Genomic DNA, 8,804 nt, shown 5'->3' with positions numbered 1-8,804 from the left:
ATCATTTCTAACTGACATTGAAAATAAATATGTTTTCCTAAAATAAAAACCCAATTTCAACTTGTTTTGGTCTCTTTAAGTTTTTTTCAATGTGTTATTTATTTATTTTTTGCTTTTCATCTGACCAAGTCCTATGGTAATTATAGGAGGGAGCCCTAACAATATGCTGAGATAAGATAACATCTGCATATGGTTTGACTCCATATGTCATACAACAACAAGTACAATGTATTTTTTCCATTGACTTGAGAAGCGGTTTTCATTTCTTCTTCAGTTGCCTGAAGAGGATGAGAGGCAGAGGGTGGGGGCCAGGAAGGGGGCTGGACAGATGCTGAGAGCCATGAACCAGATGGAGCTCACTGTCACACTGGAGAGTAAGAGCTTCCTACTATCGAGTCTGTCATGTGACTAGATCTACTGAATATCAACCTTGTTGTGCAAATATAAGCTATTCTTCCTGTTTTTACTGACTATGATTGTGTGTTTACAAAAAGGTTAATAAAATACTTTAACATTTTTGTCAACATTTGTTCCCTCAGGGGACGCTGTTGAGAAGTTCCAACTTAAACTAAAACTCACCCATAAGAGCAGGTGTCAGTGTGTGTTTGAGGGAATAGCTGAACAAGGCAACCCAAAACCTCTCAATGAGATCTTCACAGAGGTCTACATCATTCAGGGTGGAAGTGGAGAGGTCAATAATGAACATGAGGTCAGACAGATTGAGACAGCATCCAGAAGACCAGCTACAGAAGAGACACCAATCAAATGCAAAGACATCTTCAAACCCTCACCTGGACAAGACAGACCAATCAGAAATGTGTTAACTAGGGGAGTCGCTGGTATTGGAAAGACAATCTTAGTGCAGAAGTCTATTTTGGACTGGGCTGAAGGAGAAGCCAATCAGGATGTCCAGTTCATATTTTCACTCCCTTTCAGAGAGTTGAATTTATGCATCGGCAAAAACTACAGTTTGTTGGAACTCCTTGATCACTTCTATGTGGAAACAAAAGCATCAGGAATCTCCAACTATGACAACTACAAAGTTCTATTTGTCTTTGATGGTCTGGATGAGTGTCGACTTCCTCTAGACTTCCAGAACAACAAGAGATGTTGTGATGTCACAGAGTCAGCCTCAGTGGACGTGCTGCTGACAAACCTCATCAAGGGGAATTTGCTTCCCTCTGCTCTCCTCTGGTTAACCTCCCGACCTGCAGCAGCCAATCAGATTCCTCCTGAGTGTGTTGACCGGTTGACAGAGGTACGAGGGTTCAACAACCCACAGAAGGAGGAGTACTTCAGGAAGAGAATCAGTGATGAGAACATGGCCAACAGAATCATCTCACATGTTGAGGGATCAATGAGTCTCCACATCATGTGCCACATACCAGTGTTCTGTTGGGTCTCAGCCACTACTCTGGAGAGACTGTTGGGTGAAGCAAAGAGAAGAGAGATGCCCAAGACTCTGACACAGATGTACACACACTTCCTGTTGTTTCAGACTGTACATAGGAATGTGAAGTATCTTGGAGACCATGACAGAGATTCACACTGGGACAAAGAGATCATTCTGTCACTGGGAAAACTGGCCTTCCAACAGCTGGAAAATGGACGTCTGATCTTCTACGAGGAGGAACTAAGAGAGTGTGGCATTGACGTTGGAGAAGCAGAGTACTCAGGAGTGTGCACACAGATCTTTAGGAAGGAGTGTGGACTGCACCAAGGGAAAGTGTACTGCTTTGTGCATCTGAGTGTTCAGGAGTTTCTTGCTGCTCTGTATGTGTTCCTCACATTCAACAACAGCAATACCAATCTTATGAACACACCACCCACAATCAGAGAGACAGCAGCCATCAGCCTCCACAAGAGCGCAGTAGACAAGGCCTTGCAGAGTGAGAATGGACACCTGGACCTGTTCCTCCGCTTCCTCCTGGGCCTCTCACTGGAGTCCAATCAGAATCTCCTACAAGGCCTTCTAAAAAAGAAGGGCCTAATAAGGCTTTTTCTGACACTGACAGGAAGCAGCTCACAGACCAATAAGGAAACAGTCGAGTACATCAAGAAGATGATCAGGGAAAATCCCTCTTCAGAGAGATGCATCAACCTGTTCCACTGTCTGAATGAGCTGAATGACGATTCTCTAGAGAAGGAGGTCCAACACTACCTGAGGTCAGGAGGTCGCTCAAAGGCCAAACCCTCACCTGCACAGTGGTCAGCTCTGGTCTTTGTGTTGCTGACTGGTCAACGCAACTTGGATGAATTTGACCTCAGGCGTTACTCCAGTTCAGAGGAGGGTCTCCTGGGGCTACTGCCAGTGTTCAGACTCTCACGAACAGCCAGGTGAGTATCTCAATTGTTGGCTTTTGTTGTTTATGAATGTCTCTGTTGACTCTGTGTTGTGTTTAGTACCAACAATTAAAATACATTTCTACAACCTTAGAAAAGACAAATGAAAAGCTAATTCTCCAATTAACGATCCAACACGGATATGCGGCGGCTTGACAGAAAATGTGGTGTTTATTCAACAAGTTCAGATGTTTACAATCTTTACAGTAGGAGGGATTAAGGGGTTTGCCTGTCACCCTCACGCATATGAAAGAATCTGGCATTCAGACAACAACTTATAGTTCTCTACCAGTGGGTGTCATCATAACTTATCAGATAAACTGCTAAACTGTGTACAGAGGTCAACGGGGGACAGAGTTTATCAACATCACATTCCTGGGTGAAAAACATGACCAACACACACCCTGTCATATGAAAAACATGACCAACACACACCCTGTCATATGAAAGACATGACCAACACACACCCTGTCATATGAAAAACATGACCAACACACACCCTGTCATATGAAACACATGACCAACACACACCCTGTCATATGAAAAACATGACCAACACACACCCTGTCATATGAAAAACATGACCAACACACACCCTGTCATATGGAAAACATGACCAACACACACCCTGTCATATGAAAAACATGACCAACACACACCCTGTCATATGAAAAACATGACCAACACACACCCTGTCATATGGAAAACATGACCAACACACACCCTGTCATATGAAAAACATGACCAACACACACCCTGTCATATGAAAAACATGACCAACACACACCCTGTCATATGAAAAACATGACCAACACACACCCTGTCATATGAAAAACATGACCAACACACACCCTGTCATATGGAAAACATGACCAACACACACCCTGTCATATGAAACACATGACCAACACACACCCTGTCATATGAAACACATGACCAACACACACCCTGTCATATGAAAAACATGACCAACACACACCCTGTCATATGACAAACCCAGACAAAGACAGAATGGAGATAACGTAAATCCTCTGATATTGTCTGGGCCTTTATTTACTGAGCCGCAGAGAGCACCAGGCCTTTGTTGGAGGCAGGCTTATATTAGATGGAGGCCTTTATTTCTTAAAATGAAACTGTCATGGACATAATCCCTTCATTTCCTGACTTTTATTGCAAACCATTGCACAAACCAAACACAAAGCAAATGCATTAACTTCACAGTTAAATTATCGTAATAACGATCAGATTACCAGTAAACTGGAATACCACAGGTATTAACAAAATATAACATAAATGTGCCCAATGCCACATAAAAACAAAACAAAACAAATGGCAGACTGGCCAGTTTATAGCACAGTCAATAAGAATCACATTCAGCGTCAATATCAGCAAAATACGGGGCACTGCATCTCTCACAGTGAAAATACACCCTGTGTCATCCAACAAACTAATCAAAGAGGCCTACCGGTATGTAAACAGACAGTTTACAGCATGTAACGACCAGATTAAACTGTTATATTAACAATATTATGTTATGTTATATTAACAATATAACCAGCCATGCTCTTCCCTTCAGCTCAGTTTAGCTGTTTTAAGTCCATAGAACAGAACACATAGAACCATCGTACCATTACCACAGATGTCTTACTGCTACATCTTTTGTATTACTGTTATATTTTTCTATGAAGGCTGGGTGGATGTCACCTCACAGAGAGATGCTGTGAAGCGCTGGCCTCAGCTCTCAGCTCAAACCCCTCCCACCTGAGAGAGCTGGACCTCAGTAACAACAATCTACAAGACTCAGGAGTGAAGCTGCTCTCTGCTGGACTGGAGAGTCCACACTGCAAACTGGAGACACTGGGGTGAGTAGACATACTTGGTAATATACACTATTTCACTTTTAATCCACATATTCTTTCTTTCTTTCATTCTTGTCGTATTTATTATTATACATGAAAAAAATAAAGGTAACATTACAGATGTTAAAAATGGTTGTGACTGTTGTGACTCAGTTAAAACTGGTTCCTGTTCTGCAGCACAAAAAGACAGAATCACATAACAATACAAAAAGTAAAAACAAGAACAATCGCAGAAGCAAGACAGCAGCAAAACATAAACAGCTACACAACTCTACAAAGCAGAGGACTTAAGAGGAGTGAGTGAGATGGTGTGTGTGAGTTGGGTCAGTGGTTGCAGGTGTGTCCTTCCCTCAGATGGTGTTCAGATGTTTGACATGTGAGATAGAGGTTGTTGCTCTAATGGAATATGGGATCTCATTCCAGGTTTTAGTGTACGTGTGAAAACATGATCTCTGACCGTAGTTGTTTTTGTAAGCTGGAACTGGGATAAGTGCAAGTGAAATTGATCTAGTGATGCGTTCCTGTCTTGGAAGAAGGGCAGTGAGTGTTGGAGGGGAGTTATTGTTTTGGATCTGAAAGAAAGATTTAATGGCTAGATTATTTGTGTTATTCTGAAAAGTCATGTCATTGGAGTGTGAAAGTGCAGAGCAGTGGTTAGTCCAAGTCGGAAGGTTGCCATGGGGAGCTTATAGACTCTATTCTAGTCTTCCTATTGGTTCAGTTATTTCCTTTGAGGTGAGGGACTGAATTGGGAGACAGAATGATATTGTTGAAAGAATGACTGCATGTAGACATGTGTCTGAGACAGTATGGGTGAGATGTGGTCTGATTGTGGTCTGCTTCTTCATTAGATTGTTAATGTGGTTTTGATGAGTTATTACATTGTGAAAATCTAAAAAAGGTTGATATTAAACAGCAAGCGATCGTACCTCTAGTGACACATGTTTGTGTTGACTACTCATATAGAGAAGCAATGTAAAGAACATTGTTAAGAGAAGAAACAAGGTCAAGGGCTGACCTCACTGATTACAATCTTTTATCAGTATTGTAATTATTACTGTAGGCTACACTGAACTGTTATGGACTTACTGCATCATTTTATTGAATTCTTATTCAGGCTGGTTGGATGTGGCCTCACAGAGAGATGCTGTGAAGCGCTGGCCTCAGCTCTCAGCTCAAACCCCTCCCACCTGAGAGAGCTGGACCTCAGTTACAACAATCTACAAGACTCAGGAGTGAAGCTGCTCTCTGCTGGACTGGAGAGTCCACACTGCAAACTGGAGACACTGGGGTGAGTAGACATACTGGGTAATATACACTATTTCACTTTTAATCCACATATTACATTTTGAATAACGAACAAAGTTTGAAATCAAATATAAATCTGAATATTACTAAAATATGAACTCAAATGAAATATCCATTGTTAAGAGAGACAATAAGGTAAAGGTCATAACCTTTTTGTCTTCTTTCAGTGTAAAAGTAGATTACTCTTAATGATACACTACAGAACTGGAATTTTATTGAAATTAATTGTTTACCTCAAACTTTTGCTTGAGTTTTGAGTGTATGGTCCCAAAAAAAAGCTAGATTACTCTTCCTGCTACGACTAGTGGATTAATGATTCACTTGCTTAGTCAAATGTATTGATTGGAAGTCGCTTTTTATAACTACACAATAGGCAATAGGGCACAGTAAAAGTACCAAGTCAATAACAATTCAATTTTCATAACAGTTCAATAAAGTTATCATGGCTATCAATCTCCTATGATATAATATACAATTTCCTGCCTAGTGTCCCTTTTTGACCAATGAGATCATTTCTGGTCATTTTTTCAGACTATTTATAGAACCCCTTTTAGCTCAAGAGCACCCCCAGAGGCAGAATCCTCCATCATGTAACTTTAACTGTGTTTGATTGTGACCGTGTCATTTCCTGAAGCATGGCGTTAGTTCAGACGGAGCACTCTAAGTCAAACGCTGCAGCTGTCTGTCAGGTGACAGGACAGCTGGATCACACTGCTGCAAACACACCATCACATGTTCAAGGGACACCACCCTCCACCCCCAGCCATCACCCTCCACCCCCAGCCATCACCCTCCACCCTCCACCCCCAGCCATCACCCTCCACCCCCAGCCACCCCCCTCCACCCCCAGCCACCACCCTCCACCCCCAGCCATCACCCTCCACCCCCAGCCACCACCCTCCACCCCCAGCCATCACCCTCCACCCCCAGCCACCAGCCACCACCCCCAGCCATCACCCTCCACCCTCCACCCTCCACCCCCAGCCACCACCCTCCACCCCCAGCCATCACCCTCCACCCCCAGCCACCACCCTCCACCCCCAGCCATCACCCTCCACCCTCCACCCTCCACCCCCAGCCACCACCCTCCACCCCCAGCCATCACCCTCCACCCCCAGCCATCACCCTCCACCCCCAGCCACCACCCTCCACCCCCAGCCATCACCCTCCACCCTCCACCCTCCACCCCCAGCCACCACCCTCCACCCCCAGCCACCACCCTCCCCCCCCAGCCACCACCCACCACCCTCCACCCCCAGCCACCACCCTCCACCCCCAGCCACCACCCTCCACCCTCCACCCCCAGCCACCAGCCACCACCCTCCACCCTCCACCCCCAGCCACCAGCCACCACCCTCCACCCCCACCCCCAGCCACCAGCCACCAGCCACCACCCTCCACATCCACCACCCTCCACCCTCCCCCCACCACTCTCCACCCACCACATCCACCACCCACCACATCCACCACCCTCCACCCTCCCCCCACCACCCTCCACCCACCACATCCACCCACCCATTCAGTCACCAGTGAACACTTCAATTATCCAATGATCATGTTTTACTAGGCTCGGGGGATGTGGTCTTACAGTGGAGAGCTGTGATACATTGGCCTCCGCCATCAACTTAAACACCTCCCCCCTGAGAGACCTGAACCTGAGAGAGAATCACCCATTCTATCCTGCTGAAGTGGACAGACCCAGGTAAATACTGAATATATGGTTGTTGGGTTCTCTGTCTTGTTGGGTAACCTCTTCATCATGCAAATGTCATGTTTCTTTTTTGTTTTACAGCGAGGACCACAGTGGTGACTCATTGACATGTCGTCTCAGGAGATGTAAGTTTGAGGAGAAACATCAGGAGATGGAAGTTTTGATGTTTGAGGCATAGTTGCATAGTGCTTATACCATGACTTATTGTATATTTTTACAGCATTCTCTCTCACAAGTAGTTAATATTGCCAGGTTAGGGTCAGGGTCATATTCCTCGCATTGTCCAAAACAAATATCGCGATTGATTTTTCATCTCACAGATTTGAATCGTCACAGATTTGTATCGATAATTAACTGCATCGTTCCATCCCTACTAGCCAGCCAGACATAATTATTTTGTGTGAACTAACACTAACTTGAATGGTCTTCCTCATCAGATGCCTGTGAGCTCACACTGGACCCAAACACACCACACAGCTGGCTCTCTCTGTCTGAGGAGAACAGAAAGGTGACACGGGGGTGGAATGAGCAGCCATATCCTGATCACCCAGAGAGGTTTGACCACCAGCTACAGGTGCTGTGTAGAGAGGGTCTGATTGGCCGCTGTTACTGGGAGGTAGAGAGGAGTGGGAGGTACGCTGGTATAGGAGTGGCTTATAAAGGAATCAACAGGAAAGGAAAGGGTAAAGACTCTGGGCTGGGACATAATGACAAATCCTGGAGCCTGGAGTACTTAAATGATTGTAGTTACACCATCAGGAACAATGATATTAGAATCAGTCTACCTGCACCCTCCTCCAGCAGAGTAGGAGTGTATCTGGACTGGCCGGCCGGCACTCTGTCCTTCTACAGCGTCTCCTCTGACACACTGACCCTCCTGTTCACACTCAGAACCACATTCACTGAGCCCCTCCACCCAGGGTTTAGGGTGGGGGGGTATGGAGACTCTGTGTCCCTGTGCAGAGTAGAGAACAGTAGAGAAGCCTATACTGAAGAACAAAGAGAAGTGTAAACAGGCAAGAAGAGATCAGTGTAGCCTACAGTAATAAAAGAGTGGAAACCCTGCTATAGAACCCTGCTATAGAACATGAGGTCTGTGTCCCTGTGCAGAGCAGAGAAGCCCATAGGACAGTGAAACTCAACTGGTGGCCCCCAGTTGATGATTATAGGGTTGTAGAACGACTCAATCAGATAGAAATGATTATGGAACCTTTTTTTAATGTTTTATTTTGTGTTTTCAAGATTGTTGTGATTCCACATTGGACACATATACATGTTTACCTTCAGTTGCTTATGTTGCTTCAGAAATGAAACACTGATGATATTAGTCCTTTATCATGTTCTTTATCATGTATGAGGGTCATTTTATTGATAAAGAATGTTTTGGCCCTCATGTCATATTGTATCTGTCATATTGTATCTGTCATATTTTATTTCTATTGCACATCTTGTGTTTCTAAGCAATACAAATTAAATGGATGAAATGTAAACACGTCATCTCTTTCCAAAATAAAGGCGTGATTTATTTGTACAAAGCTCCTGGTACAGTATTAGATGGAGGCTGGGGGTGGTGGGTGGAGGCT

At 44.5% G+C, this 8,804-nt stretch overlaps 1 protein-coding gene across 1 annotated transcript; it reads left to right on the top strand.

Annotated features, from left to right (window-relative positions):
* Nucleotides 1-340: 340 nt before the first annotated feature.
* On the top strand, nucleotides 341-8,609 carry LOC308175374 (NLR family CARD domain-containing protein 3-like; the record flags this gene model as incomplete). The annotated part of the gene is made up of 7 exons (XM_080551048.1): nucleotides 341-374; nucleotides 540-2,337; nucleotides 4,032-4,205; nucleotides 5,320-5,493; nucleotides 7,078-7,212; nucleotides 7,303-7,346; nucleotides 7,659-8,609. 7 exons carry the CDS (start codon nucleotides 341-343, stop codon nucleotides 8,231-8,233), a joined length of 2,934 nt encoding a protein of 977 aa, XP_080407174.1. The 3' UTR covers nucleotides 8,234-8,609.
* Nucleotides 8,610-8,804: the final 195 nt, after the last annotated feature.

Source organism: Nansenia antarctica (genome assembly GCF_963989245.1).
Source record: "Nansenia antarctica genome assembly, contig: SCAFFOLD_214, whole genome shotgun sequence".
NCBI classification, from domain to species: Eukaryota; Metazoa; Chordata; class Actinopteri; order Argentiniformes; family Microstomatidae; genus Nansenia; species Nansenia antarctica.
The sequence above is the reverse complement of the archived record's forward strand: the minus strand, read 5'-3'. Positions and strand labels throughout refer to the sequence as shown.